The 26657-nt window shown below is 42.2% G+C and overlaps 1 protein-coding gene across 2 annotated transcripts in view; it reads left to right on the top strand.

Moving 5' to 3' along the window:
* Positions 1–26657, top strand: part of sgk3 (serum/glucocorticoid regulated kinase family member 3) — a 33126-nt gene that overhangs the window by 4813 nt on the left and 1656 nt on the right. Inside the window, exons 2-16 of one of the 2 annotated variants that reach the window (XM_014181398.3) lie at positions 1645–1852; positions 2050–2133; positions 2456–2528; positions 2847–2922; positions 4140–4215; positions 6842–6891; positions 7069–7126; positions 13144–13227; positions 13324–13455; positions 20052–20164; positions 22118–22154; positions 25344–25430; positions 25568–25663; positions 25789–25944; positions 26533–26622. In XM_014181398.3, coding sequence (XP_014036873.1) covers positions 1775–1852; positions 2050–2133; positions 2456–2528; positions 2847–2922; positions 4140–4215; positions 6842–6891; positions 7069–7126; positions 13144–13227; positions 13324–13455; positions 20052–20164; positions 22118–22154; positions 25344–25430; positions 25568–25663; positions 25789–25944; positions 26533–26622 — 1290 coding nt within the window. In that variant the 5' untranslated portion in view covers positions 1645–1774. Of the gene's footprint in view, positions 1–1641; positions 1853–2049; positions 2134–2455; positions 2529–2846; positions 2923–4139; positions 4216–6841; positions 6892–7068; positions 7127–13143; positions 13228–13323; positions 13456–20051; positions 20165–22117; positions 22155–25343; positions 25431–25567; positions 25664–25788; positions 25945–26532; positions 26623–26657 lie in introns of both variants that reach the window. The other variant, XM_014181397.3, reaches the window with a different exon arrangement.

The raw sequence follows: 26657 nt of genomic DNA, 5'->3' as shown, positions 1-26657 counted from the left end.
TCAAGGTGATTTCATAATAGGCCACTACTACCTCTCTAGAGTGTTCACTACAATGGCACCTCTTCCTGTCTTGGGGATCCCACTGGGAAGCTTCCTACAGGTCTCTACCTAGCCTGTGTGCTTCAAACTTCAAAGAGCCAGCGGAAGGTTATCTAAAAATACCTCCAGTCCTCCATGCTGTGACAGGAGCCAGGGAGAATGTCACAGGCCCAGCGTGCGAGCGGGAGTGTGTGTGTGGGGGGGGGGGGTGGGGGGGACGAGTGGGAGTGTGTGTGTGAGCTGTATGTGAGAAGAGGAAGAGCGGGAAGAGGAGGAGAGTGAAGTCATGCAGCTCTGGGTCCAACTGTTTGGAGAGAGGGGCTGAAGAGAGGATGAGGAATGGATAGTAGGTGATACGGGGATGAGAAGAGGTGGATAGTAGGTGATGCGGGGATGAGAAGAGGTGGATAGTAGGTGATGCGGGGATGAGAAGAGGCGGATAGTAGGTGATACGGGGATGAGAAGAGGTGGATAGTAGGTGATGCGGGGATGAGAAGAGGTGGATAGTAGGTGATGCGGGGATGAGAAGAGGTGGATAGTAGGTGATGCGGGGATGAGAAGAGGCGGATAGTAGGTGATGCGGGGATGAGAAGAGGCGGATAGTAGGTGATGCGGGGATGAGAAGAGGTGGATAGTAGTGAAAGTGGTGAGGTAGGAGGTAAAGAACTAAACAGGATAGAGTGGGCGCGTAGGCGACAGAGAGCGTGGTGAGACTCGGGGGGGGGGGGGGGGGGGTGTGTAGCCTAATATCTGTCTTTCCAGGATGAGGTAACCTGCTGTGAGGCTGTTGATGCTCACTGACTACAGTGTGGGTTCTCCTCTGTCACGCTAGCTGCTACAAACAACAACTCCCTCCACAACTGCTGAGAATCTGTGCTCTGCAATCAGCTCCATGCAGGATCAATGTATGAGGGCTGAGCTTGGGGTTTATTCCGGTGGCTGAAACGTTAAGACGGTTGTAGGCAGAACTGTAACATGATAGAGCAGGTATGCTCATTCTCTCATATGGAATAGAGTGCAGTATCCTTTCTCTATAGTACCTCTATACTGAACAAAAATATAAAACGCAACATGTAAGTTGTTGGTCCCATGTTTTATGAGCTGAAATAAAAGATCCCACAAGTTTTCCACATGCACCCAAAAAATATTTCTGTACAAATGTGTTTACATCCCTGTTAGTGACCATTTCTCCTTTGCCAAGATAATCCATCCACCTGACAGGTGTGGCATATCAAGAAGCTGATTAAACAGTGTGATCATTACACAGGTGCGCCTTGTGCTGGGGACAATAAAAGGCCACTTTAAATTGTGCAGTTTTGTCACACAACGCCACAGATGTCTCAAGTTTTAAAGGAGTGTGAAATTGGCATGCTGACTGAATGTCCACCAGAGCTGTTGCCAGAGAATTGAATGTTAATTTCTATACCATAAGCCGCTGCCAACATCGTTTTAGAGAATTTGGCTGTACGCCTAATGCATTTATTTCAATTGACTGATTTCCTTATATGAACGGTAACTCAGTAAAATCTTTGAAATTCTTGTATGTTGCATATATATTTTTGTTCAGTGTATAATCTAATCTCTCTCATCTCTTGTCGACAGCAGTCAACCAGGATGAGGATGGTTCAGTTGTCCACGTGAGCTCTGTCCAGGACCGGACGCTGTGGAAGGGTGCTGAGAGGCTTGACCTACGCTTTGACCTCAAACCTCTGAACTCTGACTGCTCCAGCTCAGGATGGAGGAGCAGTCCAGCTTCCCCAATGTCAGCATCCCCTGCTACAACGAGCAGAGGGACAAGAAGAAGCGCTACACTGTGAGTAATGAGTATAGTATAATAGTGTTGCTGTGGCAACGGCTGTTCAGCAGGCAGTATTACAAACTGCAGTATATCTTGTATAGACATTATCCAGAATGGTTATTAGAGAGTGTTTATTATCAGTAGAAAGTAGGGCATCGGTGTCGTTTTGTCTAGGTCTATACTAAAATGTGTTTTCCTCCACTTTTGTCCAGGTTTACAAAGTGATGGTCAACGTAGGGAGACATGAGTGGTTTGTCTTCAGGCGATACGCGGAGTTTGACAAGCTCTACAACACAGTAAGTGGAAGTGTTACAGTGTGATAAATGCATGTTGTCGTGAGACTCCAGGCTTCCTTTCTTACTGAACCTTTTCATCAGAGATCTGCTGACTAAACTGGGCAAAGCTCGATTTTGATCAAAATAGAATCTTATCCGATGTTTTAAGGAGTATTTTTCAGGCTGTGAGTGGGGATTTTTGCTTAGTTGACATTTAGAAAATCAGGTTATTCAACTCTCATAATTGGGAAAATGAAAGTAGAGAGTCATTTTGGTCCCTGTGACATCTATTTTTATATATACTTTCTATAATCTGATTTGTCTGTCTTTTCTATTTATGCAGTTGAGGAAACAGTTTCCATCTTTGAACTTGAAAATCCCAGCTAAGAGGATATTTGGGGACAACTTTGACCCAGGTACCGTATTGATTCATCTGATAAAAGTACAGTATACTACCTGTAAGTGCACTCTATTCTAAAAATGTATTCAGTAGATTAGAATTCAATACAGACCCCTCTGTTTTCCACAGACCTTCAGCCAACTATTTTGTTTTATTTAAATTGTAAACAAATTAGCTCATTTGGGTATTACAAACTAGATTACGGATGATATGAAACTACACCAGAAAAACTTTGCATCATATCTGCTCGTTTGTCTGTAGGTTGTCTTTCATTTGTGATACCGGGTCAATATCAAATATTGTATTTATAAAATTGTCCATTTCTATTTTTTAGAGTTTATCAAGCAAAGAAGAACAGGTTTACATGAGTTCATTCAGAGACTGGTCTCACATCCTCAGCTCAGTATCCAGTAAGTATTGTATAACTGGTCAGCTAGCTAAATAAGTTATTGAATTAAATATAAAATAAACCAAATCGATCTGCCTCACTTTATCCAAGTGTGAAGCCCCCTATACAAGTAGGAAGTTACCCCTAGAAACTAATCTAAGGTCAGTTTTGTGTTTCCTCCACTCTTGGTTACGGTTCTCCCTCTTGGTTACGGTTCTCCACTCTTGGTTACGGTTCTCCCTCTTGGTTACGGTTCTCCCTCTTGGTTACGGTTCTCCCTCTTGCTTATGGTTAGGATCTGGGGATGGTAAGCTCAGAAGGGAGCATATGTAACCCTGTCGTGTCATGGCGGTATCTCCTGAACATTGTTGAGATTCGTTACTTGAAAAAGTAAATGTTACATTTCGCAAAAGTAACATATGACTTTACAATATTGCTTTGTGTGGAAAGTAACACGTTATATTACTTTCTGTTACTTTCATGGAAAAAAATAGAAATCTCACAGTTTGACTGTCAGAGGGAGCAAGATGAGCCGCGTGTGCTCTACCAAAGATAGTAAGTAGACTAACTCAGGTGGATCACTAGTTCCTCCTGGGAGAGCCCTCTATCGGCCTTGCTATCACAGACGTGATGGCAAAAATCTAAAGTTTCAAAGTTTATTCGCCACGTGCACAGGATGTAAAACTTTACAGTGTTATTCTTACCTTGAGAGCTCTTTCCCAACAATGCAGTGATATTAATATAGATCATTTCTACTTTATTTTTATTTAAATAGGCAAGTCAGTTAAGAACAAGTTCTTATTTTGTTGGAAACATGAATGCAAGTACCTTATTCAATATGCTGGGGTGGTTGGGGTGGGTTTATACATTTCTATGGATGAAGCTGTCGTGACCTTTCTCCAAACAGCCTTTCTCCACTCGCTGGAGAACTAAATGAGGGAACAAGTCGAGATCGGATCAAGGAAACACGCGCCCGGTAGAGAGATGATTCTGAAAGTAACACACGTTAGTTGACAAAGTAACTGTAATAATATTACCCAATTTCAAAAGTAACATGTTACTCATAAAAGTAATTTGTGACACGTTACCCCCAACACTGCTCCTGACCCAGGGATGTTTAACATGGAGTCTAAAAGCGGTGCTTCTCTAACAGCAGTGGCTTTGTGTATGTCTCAGTCAGACCCCTAACATGTGACCACTCTGCCCATCTATCTGTCTATCTGTCTGTCTGTCTGATAGGCCTGATGTCAGAGCATTCCTGCAGATGGACAAATCTCAAAACTTCTCAGATGCATCCGAGGACGAAGATGACAAGGTAGGGGATGACAGGACAGTATGATGTCTGTGGAAAGGAGATAAGACTGTTTTATAGATTTAGTTGTCACGTCTTGAAACTGAAGAAATATGTCACATATGGCCTTGAGGGAGCATTGAATAACATCTCTGCTCTGATTTAGCATGAATGAGTACTTGATTAAGTATTCTATGTATTGGATATTGTATTGTCAATGTGTGATAATTTATTACATTCTACAACAATAACGCAGCAGTGTACAGTTGTCATTTGAGACTTCAAATCAAAGTTTATTTGTCACGTGCGCCGAATACAACAGGTGTAGACAATACAGTGAAATGCTTACTTACAGGCTCTAACCAATAGTGCAAAAAAGGTATTAGGTGAACAATAGGTAAGTGAAGAAATAAAACAACAGTAAAAATACAGGCTATATACAGTAGCGAGGCTATAAAAGTAGCGAGGCTACATACAGACACCGGTTAGTCAGGCTTATTGAGGTAGTATGTACATGAATGTATAGTTAAAGTGACTATGCATATATGATAAACAGAGAGTAGCAGCAGTGTAAAAAGAGGGGTTGGGGGGTGGCACACAATGCAAATAGTCCGGGTAGCCATTTGATTACCTGTTCAGGAGTCTTATGGCTTGGGGGTAAAAACTGTTGAGAAGCCTTTTTGTCCTAGACTTGGCACTCCGGTACCGCTTGCCATGCCGTAGTAGAGAGAACAGTCTATAACTGGGGTGGCTGGGGTCTTTGACAATTTTTAGGGCCTTCCTCTGACACCGCCTGGTGTAGAGGTCCTGGATGGCAGGCAGCTTTGCCCCAGTGATGTACTGGGCTGTACGCACTATCCTCTGTAGTGCCTTGCGGTCAGAGGCCGAGCAATTGCCGTACCAGGCAGTGATGCAACCAGTCAGGATGCTCTCGATGTTGCAGCTGTAGAACCTTTTGAGGATCTCAGGACCCATGCCAAATCTTTTTAGTTTCCTGAGGGGGAATAGGCTTTGTTGTGCCCTCTTCACGACTGTCTTGGTGTGTTTGGACCATTGTAGTTTGTTGTTGATGTGGACACCAAGGAACTTGAAGCTCTCAACCTGCTCCACTACAGCCCCGTCGATGAGAATGGGGGCCTTCTCCTGTAGTCCACAATCATCTCCTTAGTCTTGGTTACGTTGAGGGATAGGTTGTTTTCCTGGCACCACCTGGCCAGGTCTCTGACCTCCCTATAGGCTGTCTCGTCGTTGTCGGTGGTCAGGCCTACCACTGTTGTGTCGTCTGCAAACTTAATGATGGTGTTGGAGTCACGCCTGGCCATGCAGTCGTGGGTGAGGAGGGGGCTGAGCACGCACCCCTGGGGAGCTCCAGTGTTGATGATCAGCGTGGCAGATGTGTTGCTACCTACCCTCACCACCTGGGGGTGACCCGTCAGGAAGTCCAGGATCCAGTTGCAGAGGGAGGTGTTTAGTCCCAGGATCCTTAGCTTAGTGATGATCTTTGAGGGTACTATGGTGTTGAACGCTGAGCTGTAGTCAATGAATAGCATTCTCACGTAGGTGTTCCTTTTGTCCAAGTGGGAAAGGGCAGTGTGGAGTGCAATAGAGATTGCATCATCTGTGGATCTGTTTGGGCAGTATGCAAATTGGAGTGGGTCTAGGGTTTCTGTGATAATGGTGTTGATGTGATCCATTACCAGCCTTTCAAAGCACTTCATAGCTACGGACGTGAGTGCTACGGATCTGTAGTCATTTAGGCAGGTTGCCTTTGTGTTCTTGGGCACAGGGACTATGGTGGTCTGCTTGAAACATGTTGGTATTACAGACTCAATCAGGGACATGTTGAAAATGTCAGTGAAGTCACCTGCCAGTTGGTCAGCACACGTCCTGGTAATCCGTCTGGCCCCGGAGCCTTGTGTATGTTGACCTGTTTAAAGGTCTTACTAACGTCGGCTACGGAGAGCGTGATCACACAGTCGTCCGGAACAGCTGATGCTCTCATGCATGCCTCAGTGTTGCTTGCCTCGAAGCGAGCATAGAAGTGATTTAGCTAATCTGGTAAGCTCGTGTCACTGGGCAGCTCGCGGCTGTGCTTCCCTTTGTAGTCTGTAATAGTTTGCAAGCCCTGCCACATAAGACGAGCGTCGGAGCCGGTGTAGTATGATTTAATCTTAGCCCTGTATTGACGCTTTGCCTGTTTGATGGTTCGTCGCAGGGCATAGCAGGATTTCTTTTAAGCTTCCGGGTTAGAGTCCTGCACCTTGAAAGCGGCAGCTCTACCCTTTTGCTCAGTGCAGATGTTGCCTGTAATCCATGGCTTCTGGTTAGGGTATGTACTTACAGTCACTGTTGGGACGACGTCCTCGATGCACTTATTGATGAAGCCAGTGTCTGATGTGGTGTACTCCTCAATGCCATCGGAAGAATCCCGGAACATGTTCCAGTCTGTGATAGCAAAACAGTCCTGTAGTTTAGCATCTGCTTCATCTGACCACTTTTTTTATAGACCGAGTCACTGGTGCTTCCTGCTTTAATTTTTGCTTATAAGCAGGAATGACGAGGATAGAGTTCTGGTAGATTAAAGATTTAGACTCTATGGCCTCTATGTCTGCGTTTTTAACCTAGATCATCTGTTCTCTCTGGTTTGCAGAACAGCTCTACCTCCAGAAATATTAACCTGGGACCATCTGGAAATCCACAGTAGGTTACACAGTCTCACGTTGAATTGAGGCCTGCAGATATTTCTGTTGTATTAATGTGTTTTCTGGATGTCATTTTCCTTTTAAGTAACCTTTGCAGGCCTTATCGTAGCCATTTCTTTGTCCCAAAAATTTCACTTATTTTGTTTGCTTACCTTTTTTGTTTTCCACATTTTAGTGCAAAGCCCACAGACTTTGACTTTCTCAAAGTCATCGGAAAGGGGAGCTTTGGAAAGGTATGTGACTATGCATAATACAGTATATATACACACTACCGTTCAAAAGTTTGGGGTCACTTAGAAATGTCCTTGTTTTTGAAAGAAAAGCAAATAACAGTGTAGACATTAATGTTGTAAATGACTATTGTAGCTGGAAACGGCTGAGTTTTAATGGAATATCTACATAGGTGTACAGAGGCCCATTATCAGCAACCATCACTCCTGTGTTCCAATGGCACGTTGTGTTAGCTAATTCAAGATTATCATTTTAAAAGGCTAATTGATCATTAGAAAACCCTTTTGCAATAATGTTAGCAAAGCTGAAAACTGGCCTTCATTAGACTAGTTGAGTATCTGGAGCATCAGCATTTGTGGGTTCGATTACAGGTTCAAAATGGCCAGAAACAAAGACCTTTCTTCTGAAACTCGTCAGTCTATTCTTGTTCTGAGAAATTAAGGTTATACCATGCGGTAAATTGCCAAGAAACTGACGATCTCGTACAACGCTGTGTACTACTCCCTTCACAGAACAGCGCAAACTGTCTCTAACCAGAATAGAAAGAGGAGTGGGAGGCCCCGATGCAAAACTGCGCAAGAGGACAAGTACATTAGTGTCTAGTTTGAGAAACAGATGCCTCACAAGTCCTCAACTGGCAGCTTCATTAAATAGTATTTAATAATAGCAAAACACCAGTCCCAATGTCAACAGTGAAGAGGCGACTCCGGGATGCTGGCCTCTAGGCAGGGTTGCAAAGAAAAAAACATATCTCAAACTGGCCAAAAAAAGAAAAGATTAAGATGGGCAAAATAACAGACACTGGACAGAGAAAGATTGGAAAAAAAGTGTTATGGACAGACAAATCTAAGTTTGAGGTGTTCGGATCGCAAAGAAGAACATTCGTGAGACGCAGAAAAAATGACAAGATGCTGGAGGAGTGCTTGATGCCATCTGTCTAGCATGGTGGAGGCAATGTGATGGTCTGGGGGTGCTTTGGTGGTGGTAAAGTGGGAGATTTGTACAGGGTAAAAGGGATCTTGAAGAAGAAAGGCTATCACTCCATTTTGCAACGACATGCCATACCCAGTGGACGGTGCTTAATTGGAGCCAATTTCCTCCTACAACAGGACAATGACCCAAAGCACAGCTCCAAACTATGCAAGAACTATTTAGGGAAGAAGCAGTCAGCTGGTATTCTGTCTATGATGGAGTGGCCAGCACAGTCACTGGATCTCAACCCTATTGAGCTGTTGTGTGTGCAGCTTGACTGTATGGTATGTAAAAAGTGCCCATCAAGCCAATCCAACTTGTGGGAGGTGCTTCAGGAAACATGGGGTGAAATCTCTTCAGATTACCTCAACAAATTGACATCTAGAATGCCGAAGGTCTGCAAGGCTGTAATTCTGCAAATGGAGGATTCTTTGACAAAAGCAAAGTATGAAGGACACAATTATTATTTCAATTAAAAATCATTATTTATAACCTTGTCAAAATCTTGACTGTTTCCTATTCATTTTGCAACTCATTTCATGTATGTTTCATGGAAAACAAGGACATTTCTAAGTGACCCCAAACTTTTGAACAGGAGTGTATATTACAGCCATTTTGAATGTCTTTGGTCCAGTGTTAATTTCGTCAACAAAAAAATGTATTCCTCAAACACTTATTTTTCAGTGGCAATTGACGAGACTATAACTTACTAAGTAGTCCCATTTCATTTGACTAAAATGAGACGATACAAAATGATCTCTGTGACGAAAGTCTGACTACTGAGTGGACTAAACAAGAGTTTTTGGAGAGATTGAGTGATAAGTACAATTTAATATTAGCTGCACAGATGCGCTAAAAAGTTGCTAATAGCCTTCTAGTTCGCTACCCTTTTCCCGGTTAGGAAACACAAGCTGCTTTACAAAATTAAAAACAATAGCGGCATTGAGTTTAATAGTAAAACAGCAGTCTAGCTATGAGGATAGAAAAGTAGGCTGTCTTTGAATTTGTAGTCTCGCTCAACCCTCCCACTTTCCCCACTGCATTTCATAGCCAGGTTCTGGATCAGATTCTGTAGCCAAGTCTCCTTCTTTTCCTCAGAGAAAACGTCTTGATTCTAGCCCTTATGGCCCATAATACTGGCGCTAGGTATGTATTTGTTTGTGCATTGGCAGGTCACATTTTATATTTATAAAGCGTATTGCGGGGCGTTCTACAGATGGGCTACTTGCGGACCGGACCATTAACCATTTGATAGGCTACACCTTATTCAGCCATGTTACCTCATTAGCTAGCTATAGCTAATAACCTGCAGGATGCAATGTTTTGGAACATTCAGATCAAAATATGATATGTAGAGCAAACATGCCTCTGACATGTTGAATAAGGAATAACGTTTGCTCTAATCATGGGATTTCTATCTGCAACATTTGAGAACGTTTTGCAACTGAACATGGCCCTGGTAACATTACCAGTAGCCTATATGCAAACATTTGGTGGCACAGAAAGAAAGTGAAATGGATAGCAAACAAGTTGACTAAATTCCTGTAGCCACTACACTATATCTGACTAGATAAATAACTTTATTTTGAGTTAATGTGAACCGAGAGACTCCAACTTGAGCACTGGGACTCGGACTTCAGCCATAGGGATTCGGACTCGAGGTTTAGTGACTCGACTACATCACTGGGAAAAACAGTCATTATCTCCCTTTCGAAGTCATTAGCCCGGTTCTACTTTAGGACACCAATGTGGCTGTGGTGTCTGGAACGTTGATAACAATGTCAATGACGTGACCGAGTGATGGAGGTGCAACCCAGACTACTTTGCCTAGACTTTGCGGCACCATCTGGTGATTGTGCTTGTCTCTATCTCTCTGTCTGTCTGTAATGTACAGTATCCATGTAGGCTGAATACAGCGCATTTGTTTTTGTTACAGCCTTATTCTAATATTGATTAAATTGTTTTTTTCCTAATCAATATACACACACAATACCCCATAATAGCAAATGTAATTAATATTAGATTTACATATATTTACACAGTAATAGTCAAAAGTTTAGACACACCCACTCATTCAAGGGTTTATATTTTTACTATTTTCTATGTTGTAGAATAATAGTGAAGACATCAACACTATGAAATAATACATATGGAATCATGTAGTGACCAAAAAAGTATAAAACAAATCTAAATATATTTTATATTTGAGATTCTTCAAAGTAGACACCCTTTGCCTTGATGACAGCTTTGCACACTTGGCATTCTCTAAACCAGCTTCATGAGGTAGTCAGCTGGAATGCATTTCAATTAACAGGTCTAGTTAAAAGTACATTTTTTTGAATTTCTTTCCATAATGCGTTTTGAGCCAATCAGTTGTGTTGTGACAAGGTAGGGGTGGTATACAGAAGATAGCCCTATTTGGTAAAAGACCATGTCCATAATATGGCAAGAACAGCTCAAATAAACAGAGAAACGACAGTCCATTATTACTTTAAAATCAAATCAAATGTATTTATATAGCCCTTCTTACATCAGCTGATATCTCAAATTGCTGTACAGAAACCCAGCCTAAAACCCCAAACAGCAAGTAATGCAGATGTAGAAGCACGGTGGCTAGGAAAAACTCCCTAGAAAGGCCGAAACCTAGAGAGGAACCAGGCTATGACGGGTGGCCAGTCCTCTTCTGGCTGTGCTGGGTGGAGATAACAGAACATGGCCAAGATGTTCATAAATGACCAGCATGCTCAAATAATAATAATAATAATCACAGTAGTTGTCGAGGGTGCAACAAGTCAGCACCTCAAGAGTAAATGTCAGTTGGCTTTTCATATGAAGATCAGTCAATCCAGAAAATGTCAAGAACTTCTAAAGTTTCTTCAAGTGCAGTCACAAAAACCATCAAGCGCTATGATGAAACTGGCTCTCATGAGAAACACCACAGGAAAGGAATACCCAAAGTTACCTCTGCTGCAGAAAACATGTTCATTAGAGTTACCAGCCTCAGAAATTGCAGCCCAAATAAATGCTTCAGACTTCAAGTAACAGACACATCTCAACTGTTCAGAGGAGACTGCATGAATCAGGCCTTCATGGTCGAATTACTGCAAAGAAACCACTACTAAAGGACACCATTAAGAAGAGACTTGCTTAGGCCAAGAAACACGAGCAATGGACATTAGACCGGTGGAAATCAGTCCTTTGGTCTGATGGCTCCAAATTTGAGATTTTTGGTGCCAACCGCCGCGTCTTTGTCAGACGCAGAGTAGGTGAACGGATGATCTCCGCATGTGTGGTTCCCACCGTGAAGCATGGAGGTGGTGTGGGGGTGCTTTGCTGGTGACACTGTCAGTGATTTATTTAGAATTCAAGGCACACTTAACCAGCATGGCTACCACAGTATTCTGCAGCGATACACCATCCCATCTGGTTTGCTCTTGGTGGGACTATCATTTGTTTTCAACAGGACAATGACCCAAAACACATGTCCAGGCTGTGTGAGGGCTATTTGACCAAGGAGAGTGATGGAGCGCTGAAAAACATCCCCACAGTATGATGCTGCCACCACCATTCTTCACCGTAGGGATGGTGCCATGTTTCCTCCAGATGTGACGCTTGACATTCAGGCCAAAGAGTTCATTCTTTCTTTCATCAGACCAGATAATCTTGTTTAACATGGTCTTGAGAGTCCTTTAGGTGCCTTTTGGCAAACTCCAAGCGGGCTGTCATGTGCCTTTTACTGAGGAATGGCTTCTGTCTGGCCACTCTACCATAAAGGCCTGATTGGTGGAGTGCTGCAGCGATGGTTGTCCTTCTGGAAGGTTCTCCCATCTCCACAGAGGAACTCTGGAGCTGTCAGTGATCATCGGGTTCTTGGTCACCACCTTGACCGAGGCCCTTCCCCAATTGCTCAGTTTGGCCAGGTGGCCAGCTCTAGGAATAGTCTTGGTGGTTCCAAACTTCTTCCATTTTAGAATGATGGAGGCCATTGTGTTCTTGGGGACCAAATAATGCTGCAGAACTCTTTTTGCACCCTTCCCCAGATCTGTGCCTCAACACAATCCTTTCTTTGAGCTTTACGGACAATTTCTTTGACCTCATGACTTGGTTTTTGCTCTGACATGCAATGTCAACTGTGGGACCTTATATAGGCAGGTGTGTGCCTTTCCAAATCATGTCCAATCAATTGAATTTACCACAGGTGGACACCAGTCAAGTTGTAGAAACATCTCAAGGATGATCAATGGAAACAGGATGCACCTGAGCTCAATTTCGAGTCTCATAGCAAAGGGTCTGAATACTTATGTAAATAAGGTATTTCTGTTTTTTATATTTAATAAATTCGGTAAAATTTCTAAACATTTTGTGCCTTTGTCATTGAGGTATTGTTTGTAGATTGATGAGGAAAATATTTTCTTTAATCCATTTTAGAGTAAGGATGTAACGTAACAATGTGGATGAAGGGAAGTGTATGAATGCACTGTATTTTTGTCATATTTCTGCTGTTGGGAAAAGAATACGATGTTATGCAGAAAAATATGTTGGTTTGACTATTTATGTTTGTGGACATGGAAGTCAGTGATTTACAATAGTTTGAGGCAATACAAATGTAATGTGACTAAAATGTAAGGCATTTAGTTGACTAAAATGGCCAACTGTGTCATTTTGACAATAACTAGATTAAATCATTGTCATTTGAATAATGTGACTAAGACCTTAATTATATTTTAGTCAAAATGAATAAAACTAGACAAAATCAACAAAAAAAGTTACAAAATTAGCACTGCTTTTGTCTTTGTAGTTCACTGTGAAGAGAAACTCCACAGCAACACAAACAATGGCATTTTTTGTTTGCTCTTACTAGTGTGGTAAAGAATGCTGTTTTACTTCTTTGTCTATCAGTAGATGGCCTTTCCATTTGGGAAGTGGTAGTCTTACAGTTCTGTAATTTCACTGCCTCATTGTTGGAACTGTATTGTCCCTGATGTGGTAACTGAAGGGTTTTAACAACAATTGAACACCATACTTTTATATTCTCTCCCACGTGAAGGTTCTCCTTGCAAAACGGAAACTGGACGGGAAGTATTACGCAATCAAGGTCCTGCAGAAAAGGGTCATTCTCAACAGGAGAGAGGTAATTTATTCTGAAGTGTTATTACTCTGTTTCTCAATGTTGAGTACGTTATTTCTATGTTCACCCCACCAATACCATTTCTCCTGTTTCCACCAGCAAAAACACATCATGGCGGAGCGCAACGTGCTACTGAAGAATGTAAAACACCCATTCCTGGTCGGCTTGCATTATTCCTTCCAGACGACAGACAAGTTGTACTTCGTCTTGGATTTCGTCAATGGGGGAGAAGTGAGTAGTTTCACTCCTATGAATAATGGAGACCCACAGTGTTGAGTCACTGAGCTCAAGGAGGGAAACTCAGAATAATACAACACCAGAAACCTGCTGAAAAGGTCCCTGGGAAATGACCCCTGATCTGAGTCCCAGTGGTGCTGACCAGGGGTTGGAACTGAAATAATTTTCCAATCGTTTCGTTCCATTCTACAGTTCTGACCAGGAAAATAAAGTTCTGGACCGTTTCGTACCGAAAGAAAGTAGCGTGGCTTCTATGGATGAACTTTGAACTTCCGAGTTGGTTTAGCCGTGCACCAGAGCTAGTTTTAGTGCTGCTCTGCACACACAAGCTTGTTAGCTAGCTAGCAACTAGCTAACAAGCTTGTGTGTGCAGAGCAGCACTAGAACTTAAACACATCTAACCTTTTTGTAGTTAATAAATACAATAGTTATTACGTTTCACATTGGATCTCGCCGGGCAGAAATTTCTGCGATCAATTGGTAAACTGATTTACCACCCCAAAATACCCCTGGACAACGTCTATTTCCACCACTACCGGATGGAAACTGCAAGTGTAATGGCTGTGTTGTAGATGTAGATCCTTCAAACACCCTCAAACAGGGAAACTGATCCCAATCAAAAGTGTTATCACGTGCTCCACTAAGGCAGGTATTTATCTTAGAACTTGTCCTTGTGGTAAAAAATGATGTGTGTAATACGAAGCGCAAATTAAAAGTAATAATCTCTGAGCATCGTAGCACCATCAGTTGCTAAAATTCGATTGGAGACGGGGTGACCTTGACAATTTATTGTTAAAACGAGAGGCTGCCTGGATCTTTATTTTAAAGACCTTGCTCCCGTCGGTCTCAACATAGACTTCTTGTGATTAGTGTGTTTTTGCTATCCATTGTAAAGTGTTTGTTGGCCTATGTAGCCAAATTGTATCTATGATCGTATGTTATTCATTCATGCTTTTTATAAGTTCAATTTATATCTGTAAATCAACCAATGATATCAAGCCACACCTGGCCATGATTAGACACCTGTCTGTGTCCTTTCAAAGTATATAGTCTAGTGACCCGCAGTGTTTGTCATTATACCCTGATGAAGGCGGCTTGTCTGTCAATGTCGGTTATAAAATGATTGCATCTGAGCTCCTAGAGTGTGAGGCTCTCCTTTTCTTTTTCAACTATTGTAGCCTTAACTAGCATTAAAGTTAATCTATTATTTTAAACATCTCTCCCTAAATTCTGAATCATGCTTGTAACATTGTCAGTAGTCTACAGTAACCTGTAGTGGGCTCTAAAATTACTGGCACCCCTGACTGGCAATGCACAAACAATACTTAAAAAAATATAAACAATATAATTATAGAGAGAAACTCAAAATACTAATGTGAGAAATACCGTACTTTATTAATGTTTCAATGGAACCCACCAAAATCATTTATTGAGTTAATAAAAAATCAATGTCCTCCAAATCAAGGTTTCACAATTAATGGCACCCATAAAGATTATTGTAAATAACATCTACCAAAATTAAACTCCACTTATTTAAGTGTATCTAAGTCTTAAGGAACTATATTGAGCCATTACATCACTTCCTGTTTCACTAGGGTATAAAAATGAGGTAACACGCATGCAATATCCCTTTGTCATCCAACACCATGAAGAAAACAAAAGAACTGGCAGTTCAAAAGAGACAGACGGTCGTAGACCTTCATAAATCTGGTAATGGCTACAAGAAGATCTACAAACGATTGAATATACCACTGAGCACTGTCAGGGCAATTATAAAAAAAATTCTAAAGATATGGAACAGTTGAAAACCTCACGGGGAGAGGACGCAAATACATTTTTGCCCCCCAGGATAGGGAGGAGGATGGTGAGAGAAGCAACAAAATCCCCAAGAATCACTGTGAAAGAATTGCAGGCCTTGGGGTCACCAGGTTTCAAAACGCACCATCAGATGCCACCTCCACAACCACAGGCTCTTTTGGAAGGGTTGCCAGTAAAAGCCCTTTCTGACCCCAAGACACAGACGCAAGGGCATAGAGTTTGCCAAACGTCATTTAAATTATGACTGAAAGAAGGTGCTCTGGTCAGTTGAGACCAAAATTGAACGTTTTGGTCAGATACAGCAATGGCATGTTTGGCGTCGAAACAGAGAGGTATACAAGGAGAGGCACCTCATACCCACAGTGAAATATGATGGTGGGTCAGTGATGTTTTGGCGCTGTTTTAATTCCAGAGGTCCAGGGACACTGGTTATCATTGATGGCATAATGAATTCCACCAAGTATCAGGCAATTTTGGCTGACAATCTGGTTGCCTCTGCCAGAAGGCTGGGACTTTGCCGTAGGTGGACTTTCCAACAAGACAATGACCCAAAACATACCTCAAGATCCACACAGAAATGGTTCTATGACAACAAAATCAATGTTCCACCATGGACATCTCAGTTGCCGGACATCAATCCAATCGAAAACCTGTGGGCTGAGTAGAAGAGGGCAGTTGATAACTGCAAAACCAAGAATGTGAAGGATCTTGAAAGGATCTGCATAGAGGAATGTTCCAAAATCCCTCCAAATGTGTTCCTTAACCTTGTCAAACATTACAGGAAAAGACTCCATGCTGTTATCCTTGCCAGAGTACTAAATGAGGAGTGCCAATACTTATGAAACCTTGATTTTGGTTCAATGTATTTTCTATTAAATAATTGTATGATTTTGGTGGGTTCCATTGAAACATTAAATAAGTACAGTATTTCTCACATGTTGCTATTTTGAGCTTCTCTCTATAATTACATTACCTGTCAAAAGTTTTAAAACACTGCATTCAATGGTTTTTCTTAATTTTTACATTGTAGAATAATAGTGAAGACAGCAAAACTATGAAATAACATGGAATCATGTAGTAACCAAAAACTTGTTAAACAAATCAAAATTATATTTTATATTTGAGAATCTTCAAATAACCACCCTTTGCCTTGATGACAGCTTTGCACACTTTTGGCATTCTCTCAACCAGCTTCAACTGGAATGCTTTTCCAATAGTCTTGAAGGAGTTCCCATATATGCTGAGCACTTGTTAGCTGCTTTTCCTTCACTCTGCGGTCTGACTCATCCCAAACCATCTCATTTGGTTGAGATCGGGGGATTGTGGAGGCCAGGTCATCTGATGCAGCACCATCACTCTCCTTCTTGGTAAAATAGCCCTTATACAGCCTGGAGGTGTGTTGGGTCATTGTCCTATTGAAAAACAAATGGTAGTCCCACCAAACCAGATGGGATGGCGTATCGCTGCAGAATGCTGTGGTAACCATGCTGGTTAAGTGTGCCTTGAATTCTAAATAAATCTTAGACAGTGTCACCAGCAAAGCACCCCAACACCATAACACCCCCTCTATGCTTTACGGTGGAAAATACACATACGGAGATCACCCGTTTTACCCACACCGCATCTCACAGACATGGCGGTTGGAACCAAAAATCTTCAATTTGGACTCCAGACCAAAGGACAAATTTTCACCGCTCGTGTTTCTTGGCCCAAGCAAGTCTCTTCTTATTATTGGTGTCCCTCATTAGTGGTTTCTTTGCAGCAATTCGACCACCTGAACAGTTGATGTTGAGATGTGTCTGTTACTTGAACTCTGAAGCATTTATTTGGCCTGCAATTTCTGAGGCTGGTAACTCTAATGAACTTATCCTCTGCAGCAGAGGTAACTCTGGGTCTTCCTTTCCTGTGGCGGTCCTCATGAGGGCCAGTTTCATCATAGAGCTTGATGGTTTTTGTGACTGTACTTGAAGAAACTTTCAAAGTTCTTGAAATGTTCTGTATTGACTGACCTTCATGTCTTAAAGTAGTAATTGATTGTCGTTTCTCTTTGCTTATTTGAGCTGTTCTTGCCATAATATGGACTTGGTCTTTTACCAAATAGGGCTATCTTCTGTATACCCCCTACTTTGTCACAACACAACTGTTTGACTCAAACGCATTGAGGAGGAAAGAAATTCCACAAATTCACTTTTAAGAAGGCACACCTGTTAATTGAAATGCATTTCAGGTGACTACCTCATGAAGCTGGTTGAGAGAATGCCAAGAGTGTGCAAAGCTGTCATGAAGGAAAAGGGTGGATATTTGAAGAATCTCAAATATAACATATTTTGGTTACTACGTTATTTTCATAGTTTTGATGTAGAAAATAGTTCAAATAAAGAAAAACCCTGGAATGAGTAGGAGTTTTAAAACTTTTGACCGGTAGTGTATATTGTTTATTTTTTTTAAGTATTGTTTGTGCATTGCCAGTCAAGGTTGCCAGTAATTTTGGAGCCCACTGTATGTAAAGTTGTCAGTAGGCTTTAGTAACCTATGCTTCAGAGGGGAGGGGAAGGTAACCTACGCACACCCACTGGCAAAGATTTCCAGCTGGCAGGCAGACACTGGAATACATTTCTGAGGGACAGAGTGCATAGGAGCTTTGTTGTAATTTTTTTGTGGGACTGGAAAAAATTGTCCGGAATGTAAAATAACATTATTAACCGGTTCCCATGCTTTTAAAATAATGGTTCTGTTCCGGAACAGTATAGATCGTTCCGTTCGGGTTCTGTTCTTCTAATAATTCTATTGTTTTCGGTTCTGTTCCCTGAACCGGTTACAACTCTTGGTGCTAACAAAACAGCCTGGTTTTTAATCATAAAGAAGCAGTGTTATTCAACTTTGGCTGAAGACATTTCTTATGTCCAGTGGTACAAAGAACATAACTCAAGGTAGATGTAACCACTTAATGCTGATCCAGGATATGCTACTTACCCCTATCCCAATATTAAACCACTGATCCAGGATATGCTACTTACCCCTATCCCAATATTAAACCACTGATCCAGGATATGCTGCTTGCCCCTATCCCAATATTAAACCACTGATCCAGGATATGCTGCTTGCCCCTATCCCAATATTAAACCACTGATCCAGGATATGCTGCTTGCCCCTATCCCAATATTAAACCACTGATCCAGGATATGCTGCTTACCCCTATCCCAATATTAAACCACTGATCCAGGATATGCTGCTTACCCCTATCCCAATATTAAACCACTGATCCAGGATATGCTGCTTACCCCTATCCCAATATTAAACCACTGATCCAGGATATGCTGCTTAGCCCTATCCCAATATTAAACCACTGATCCAGGATATGCTGCTTACCCCTATCCCAATATTAAACCACTGATCCAGGATATGCTGCTTACCCCTATCCCAATATTAAACCACTGATCCAGGATATGCTGCTTACCCCTATCCCAATGTTGACAGTAAACTGTAAACATTTACATAGAGTTTATAGCCTGTTTAGTTTATTCAAAAGGAATCAGCTGCGACTCACTCCCAATCTACCATTAAAGTGTTAAAAAACCCATACATTTCAAAGCTTCCTTTTCAATAAAAGGAACTGTGTAGTGTAGTTGGTGAGAGCTGAATTTCCACATTTGAATAAGCACATCCTGGCCATTAGTGCAACGTTGGCCAATGTAATTCCTCTAAAAATATTTATTAGCATTTTTATGTCATTCTGGGACTGTCAGAGCCAAAACCAAGAGTGATTGACAGGATGATTGAAGGTTTGTAATGTTTCTGTAACCTTGGTATAATGGCCAGTCTGTATAAATATTTTGACAGTATTAAAATATTATAGATATCTTTAAAAAAGCTACTGAGGTCTATGGATTTCCCTTAGCCTACAAATCTGGGATCAGGCTATGTGCTTTAGCTAACTCCTTTCATTATCGTTGTCATCAGTATGTGCTTTAGCTGGAGGGGCTAGGCTCTATCTCCTCTTAAACCACTGAATCGGTGTTGCCTTTCCAGTTTTCCAGGGTGCAGAGGCTAATCTCATAGCTCATGTCATGTTGATGCTAGCACTTAGTTAATCCCCTCAACGTGCTGCTTGAGTCAATTGTAATTGTGATGTGGAATTTGCAGACAGGGCAGGAAGTTTGACCCACGGCTCTGTGTCATGACCCGGCTACAATTGTTGTTAGCAACTTGGGCTAAATATCACGCCATGATCTTACCATGTCCATTAGTTTATTATGATGTACTGCCAAAATAAAGGAAACACTTGAGTAAATGAGGGATACAAAGTCTATTGAAAGCAGGTGCTTCCACACAGGTGTGGTTCCTGAGTTAATTAAGCAATTAACACATCCTATCATGCTGAGGGTCATGTATAAAAATGCCAGTTGCACATTATTTTGGCTACCATGGCTAGAAGAGATCTCAGTGACTTTGAAAGAGGGCTCAAAGGAGCATAGGGGGTTTAAAGGGTGTGTGTGTGTGTGTCAGTCACCAGATCTCAACCCAATTGAACCAGCGGTTTCCACCGCCATGAACAAAACTCCAAATTATGGAATTTCTCGTAAGAATGGTGTCATATCCCTCCAATAGAGTTCCAGTCCCTTGCCCAAAACTATGCAAAGGCACATTGAAGCTGTTCTGGCGGCCCAACGCCCTATTAAGACATTTTATGTTGGCGTTTCCTTTATTTTGGCAGTTACCTTTATTCCTCTGTGATGTCTCACTGGCACTGTGGCTGTATTCTATCATTCCAGCTTTTCTTCCATCTTCAAAAAGAACGGACCTTTCCGGAACCCAGAGCCAAGTTCTACATCGCAGAAATGGCAAGCGCACTGGGCTATCTGCATTCTCTCAACATAGTTTACAGGTACATGAATTGCGTGCATGTATACAAAACATTAAGAACACCTGCTCTTTCCATTATATCGACTGACCAAGTGAATCCAGGTGAAAGCTATGATCCCTTATTGATGTCACTTGTTAAATCCACTTCAATCAGTGTAGATGAAGGGGAGGAGACAGGTTAAAGAAGGATCTTTAAACCTTGAGACATGGATTGTGTATGTGTGCCATTCAGAGGGTGAATGGGCAAAACAAAGGATTTAAGTGCCTTTGAACAGGGTATCGTAGTTGGTGCCAGGCGCAAAGGTTTGTGTCAAGAACTGCAACGCTGCTGGGTTTTTCAAGTTCAACAGTTTCCCGTATGTATTAAGAATGGTCCACCACCCAAAGAACATCCAGCCAACTTGACACAACTGTGGGAAGCATTGGAGTCGACATGGGCCAGCATACCTGTGGAACACAATCGAAACACCATGTAGAGTCCACGCCCTGACAAATTGAGGCTATTCTGAGGGCAAACTCAATGTTAGGAAGGTGTTCCTAATGTTTGGTATACTCTGTGTGTGTGTGTGTGTGTGTGTGTGTGTGTGTGTGTGTGTGTGTGTGTGTGTGTGTGTGAGATGAGTAACCTTGCCTGAGCATGGGCTTTGGCTCAACAGGCAAACCCAGTCTTGAGGTGCGCAGGAGTCCCAGGTTCAAATCCAGTCAGTGGCAAAGGCTGTATTGGATAAGTGAGTCACCCATGTGGACAGGCTGGCTGGTTGTCTTGGCTCTGGTACACCAGTTGGCTGGAGGTCTGTAGTAGAGAATGAATGCCATCCTGAGCCAGCTACCACCCTGTTACTCAAACCTGCACCTTAGAGTCTGCTGCCCTGTGTATGTACATAGACTTGGAATCACTGGTCACTTTAAGAATAGAACACTAGCCACTACTGTTTTACTCCACATTAACTATCCTGAATGAGCACTGAATGCAACACACATCCCCTTTTTAATTAGTGGGAAAAGTCCAACTTCAAATAGCGTCTTTTGTGAAATTCCTGGGACTTTGAACATTTGAAGTGCTCCTCTTTCAAGCGGTCGGCTGTAGTAATGTTCATTAAGTCCAATGTCACTGCTGTCATGGTTGCAGCACGTGTATAGTCGTTCATTAACTGACATGTATTCGTCTCTACCTTGTTGCCCTTCATGCTGTTCTCAGGTTTTAGTTTTTCCATGTATGTTTTTTGAGGTCGGACTTTAGTACGTAGGGCACACCTCATTAGTTCCATCTTGTTAGTGGGAAAGGTGTTTTGTTTTGGTTGATGGTGAGTGACTGTTAGTTCCCATTCTGTTTGAGCTGGGGAATGTAACGCATGTTTGTGCTGCTACCATGTTGTCTCTTTGTGGTGGTGTCTCTTGTCGTGATGTGTGTTTGTCCCACATTTAAATGTTTAATCCTTGTCCCTTGCCTCATTGTAAATAAGAATTTCTTCTTAATTGATTTGCCTAGTTAAATAAAAACATGTTGAGGGAAATTGCCTGTCTGTCCCCATAGTCCCTTTGCCTGTCTTTTCAGTTTGTGTAACCTTTATTTAACTAGGTAAGTCAGTTAAGAACAAATTCTTATTTACAATGACGACCTACCAGGGGGTTAACTGCCTTGTTCAGGGGCAGAACGACAGATTTTTACCTTGTCAGCTTGGGGATTCGATCCAGCAACCTTTTGGTTACTAGTCCAACGCTCTAACCACTAGGCTACCTGCCGCCCCCGGTTTAGTGTAATGCTGGTTCAGTGACTCGTGTACATTGATATCAACTGGATGCAAATCGCCAGGATTAAAGAAACCTCTCTTGATGATTGTTTTGATATCCTCTGTTGCTCTGAAGGGCCACTTACCCAGAAGTAGGAAGATAATAGCTCTTGTAATCCATTAAGCACAGTTCTATTATCCAATAACAGCAACTTTGGACAATGTTCATGTTTGTTTTTTCACAGGGACTTGAAGCCAGAAAATATCCTTCTCGACTTTGAAGTAAGTGTGACATCCTAACCCATTTGCAGTGCGTAAGTAATCTGTTTTATATGTGGAGTAGCTTAGGGCTGTATTCAATCAAACCTGCATTAGCAATCTTTTTGCTTAACAACTTCCCTCGCACAAATGTATCTTGACAACTGAAATCCTCCTCCCACGAATGTAGTCTACCTGGTATTTTAACATTATCCAAAATAATTCTGCATATCAGTTTAACCTCAAGGAAAGTGTTTACTTTAGTTTAGCCTTTACTACACTGAACAAAAATATATACGCAACATGTAAATTGTTGGTCCCATGTTTCCATGAGCTGAAATAAAAGATCCCAGAAATGTTCCATATGCACAAAAAGCTTATTTCTCTCAAATTGTGTGCACACATTTGTTTACATCACTGTTAGTGTGCATTTCTCCTTTGCCAAGATAATCCATCCACCTGATAGTTGTGGCATATCAAGAAGCTGATTAAATGGCATGATCATTACACAGGTGCACCTTGTGCTGGGGACAATAAAAGGCCACTCTAAAATGTGCAGTTTTGTAACACAACACAATGCCACAGAGGTCTCAATTTTTGAGGGAGCATGCAATTTGCATGCTGACTGCAGGAATGTCCACTAGAGCAGCAATGTCCACAGAATTTAATGTTAATTTCTCTACCATAAACCACCTCTAATGTTATTTAAGAGAATTTGCCAGTACATCCAACCGGCCTCACAACCACAGATTACGTGTAATGTGTCGTGTGGGCAGGCGGTTTGCTGATGTCAACATTGTGAACAGAGTGCCACGTGGTGGCAGCGAGGTTATGGTATGGGTAGGCATACGCTACGGAAAGCGAACACAATTGGATTTTATCGATGGCAATTTGAATGCACAGAGAAACCGTGACGAGATCCTGAGGCCCATTGTGCCAATCATCCTTCGCCATCACCTCATGTTTCAGCATGATAATGCACAGCCCCATGTCGCAAGGATCTGTACTCAACTCCTGGAAGCTGAAAATGGCCCATTTATTCCATGGCTTGCATACTCACCAGACATCTCACCCATTGAAAATGTTTTGGATGCTTTGGCTCAACTTGTAAGACAGCGTGTTCCAGTTTGTGCCAATATCCTGTTCCCCCGCACATTGACTCCGTACCGGTAGCCACTGTGTATAGCCTCGTTATTGTTATTTTGATACTTTTTATTTTATTTTCTACTTTAGTTTATTTAGTAAATATTTTCTTAACTCTATTTCTTAAACTGCATTGATGGTTAAGGGCTTGTAAGGTAGCATTTCACGGTAAGTGCTACTACACCTGTTGTATTCGGCACATGTGACAAATAAAAATTGATTTGATATCCAACAACTTCGCACAGCCGTTGAAGAGGAGTGGGACAACATTCCACAGACCACAATCAACAGCTTGATCAACTCTATGCGAAGGAGATGCGTTGCTCTGCATGAGGCAAATGGTAGTAACACTATATACTGACTGATTTTCTGATCCACGCCGTTAACTTTAAAAAAAAAAAAAATGTTTTAAAGGTATCTGGGACCAACAGATGTATTGCATCTGTATTCCCAGTCATGTAAAGTCCATAGATTTGGGCCTAATAATTTTTTTTCAATTGACTGATTTCTTTATATGAATTAACTATGTAAAAAAATTGTTGCGTTTTTATATTTTTGTTCAGTGTAAATGTTTTCGGTGTTTACTACTAAACACAGCAAATAAGGAAACGTCCTTACACTGTCAACTGCGTTTATTTTCAGCAAACTTAACATGTGTAAATATTTGTATGAACAAACTGAACAAGTTCCACAGACATGTAACTAACAGAAATTGAATTTGTCCCTGAACAAATGGGGGCTGGCTGTATGGCTGGTGGAATTGTCATGCTGGAGGGTCATGTCAGGATGAGTCTGCAGGAAGGGTACCACATGAGGGAGGAGGATGTCTTCCCTGTAACGCACAGCGTTGAGATTGCCTGCAATGACAACAAGCTCAGTCCGATGATGCTGTGACACAACGCCCCAGACCATGACGGATCCTCCACCTCCAAATCGATCCCGCTCCAGAGTACAGGCCTCGGTGTAACGATCATTCCTTCGAAGATAAACGTAAATCCGACTATCACCCCTGGTGATACAAAACCGTGACTCGTCAGTGAAGAGCACTTTTTGCCAGTCCTGTCTGGTCCAGCGATGGTGGGTTTGTGCCCATAGGCGACGTTGTTGCCGGTGATGTCTGGTGAGGACCTGCCTTATAACAGGCCTACAAGCCCTCAGTCCAGCCTCTCAGCCTATTGAGGACAGTCTGAGCACTGATGGAGGGATTGTACATTCCTGGTGTAACTCGGGAAGTTGTGGCTGTCCCGCAGGTGTGATGTTCAGATGTACCGATCCTGTGCAGGTGTTGTTACACGTGGTCTGCCACTGCGAGGGCGATCAGCTGTCCGTCCTGTCTCCTTGTAGCGCTGTCTTAGGCGTCTCACAGTACGGACATTGCAGTTTATTACCCTGGCCACATCTGCAGTCCTCATACCTCCTTGCAGCATGCCGAACGCACGTTCATGCAGATGAGCAGGGACCCTGGGCATCTTTCTTTTGGTGTTTTTCAGAGTCAGTAGAAAGGCTTCTTTAGTGTCCTAAGTGTTCATAACTGTGACCTTAATTGCCTACCGTCTGTAAGCTGTTAGTGTCTTAACGACCGTTCCACAGGTGCATGTTCATTAATTGTTTATGGTTCATTGAACAAGCATGGGAAACAGTGTTTAAACCCTTTACAATGAAGATCTGTGAAGTTATTTAGATTTTTACAAATTATCTTTGAAAGACAGGGTCCTGAAAAAGGGACGTTTTATTTTTTTGCTGAGTTTAGTCAGTGGAAAAAATGATGAAACTAACCAATCCAACAGGTTATAAAGAAAGCATCTGTGGTGAAGCCTAGTCCTTCACCAGCTAACACATCTCGCACGAACGGCAATGTCATTTTCAGTTTAGAAGAGAACGTTTGTGATTTGATTACGTTTAACTAATGCGTTTCCTGACCAGCCTTATTGAGACTGAGAAAATTGCAAGTGTCCTGAGAGTTGGCTACTCTGGCCAAAATTCCACAAAGAAAATATGTTCTTTAGTTCTGACTGAGGATAATGGTGGCAAACACTGTCTAAAATTGTCCCTGACTCCCCTTCTTTAAAGGGACATATAGTTTTGACGGACTTCGGATTGTGCAAGGAAGGCATTTCCCAAGCCGAGACGACAAGCACATTTTGTGGGACACCTGAGGTAATGTGGAACATGTTTTCCAGGACAGCGTATGTAATAAGGCATAATAACCTTTTTTTAATGTCTGGACCACTGTTCTGGATTGAGACTGAAAAGGCCTGTCATTACTAATTTATTTAACGTTCTCCTCTCCCCAGTACCTAGCTCCAGAGGTCCTGAGGAAACAACCGTATGACAACACAGTGGACTGGTGGTGTCTAGGATCAGTGCTCTATGAAATGCTCTTTGGCCTGGTGAGTTACAGTAGTAGACATTGAAAACAGGCACAATATGTACGGACAGAACGCACCCTTGACATAATGCCTGATCACACACTGTCTTAACAGTAGCACACATCTATCTCCCCTCTGTTCCACAGCCTCCGTTCTACAGCAGAGACACCCATGAGATGTATGACAACATCCTCCACAAACCCCTGATGATGCGTCCCGGAGCGTCCAACACGGCCTGGTCCCTCCTGCAGGCTCTACTGGAGAAGGACGGCACACACAGACTGGGCTCAAGAGACGACTTTGTGAGTGGTGACCCTCACAGCATGTCAGTGGTTTATGGTTTTATGTCACCCATCTCATTTAGTTAGAAGATATTCCAGTGACCCAAGACTGTTTAAATACTCCAGACTCACTAAATACACACAAATTGACCTTCCTCGAAGTCACAGGAGGTTGGTGGCACCTTACTTGGAGAGAGCGGGCTCGTGGTGTGAATGGAGCGGAATAGTTGGAATGGTATCAATTACATAAAACCTATGGTTTCCAGGTGTTTGATGCCATTCCATTTGCTCTGTTCCGTCCATTATTGTGAGCTGTTCTCCCCAGAGCAGGCTACTGTGCTCTAAATCCCAAACTACCGTTTAAGAAACACAGCAGTATGCTTCATAGTCTCACAACTGTGACTCATGTATTGCTGTAGCTGATGGCATCTGACTCTCTCTGGTGGAGAGACATTGTCATGACCAGGAGTTGCTCAATAGCTGCAGTGTCTGGCAATGTTCATTTCTTCTTGGCAGATGGATTGCATTACATCGTTTTCATCAGTATGAAGTAATAACATTTGCCTTGGTTGTTCTAGAACTGAAAAAGATCTATTCTCTTTTTTTCAGAATGAGATCAAAGCACATAACTTCTTCTCTGCGATCAAGTGGGATGACCTGGAACAGAGAAAGGTTCCACCTCCATTCACTCCAAATGTGGTAAATGTTCTCAGTTACATGTGATTCTGATGTAC

Source organism: Salmo salar, chromosome 29, assembly GCF_965601325.2.
Source record: "Salmo salar chromosome 29, fSalSal1, whole genome shotgun sequence".
Lineage (NCBI taxonomy): Eukaryota > Metazoa > Chordata > Actinopteri > Salmoniformes > Salmonidae > Salmo > Salmo salar.
Note: the sequence above shows the minus strand (reverse complement) of the source record. Positions and strands in the feature narration are given on the sequence as shown.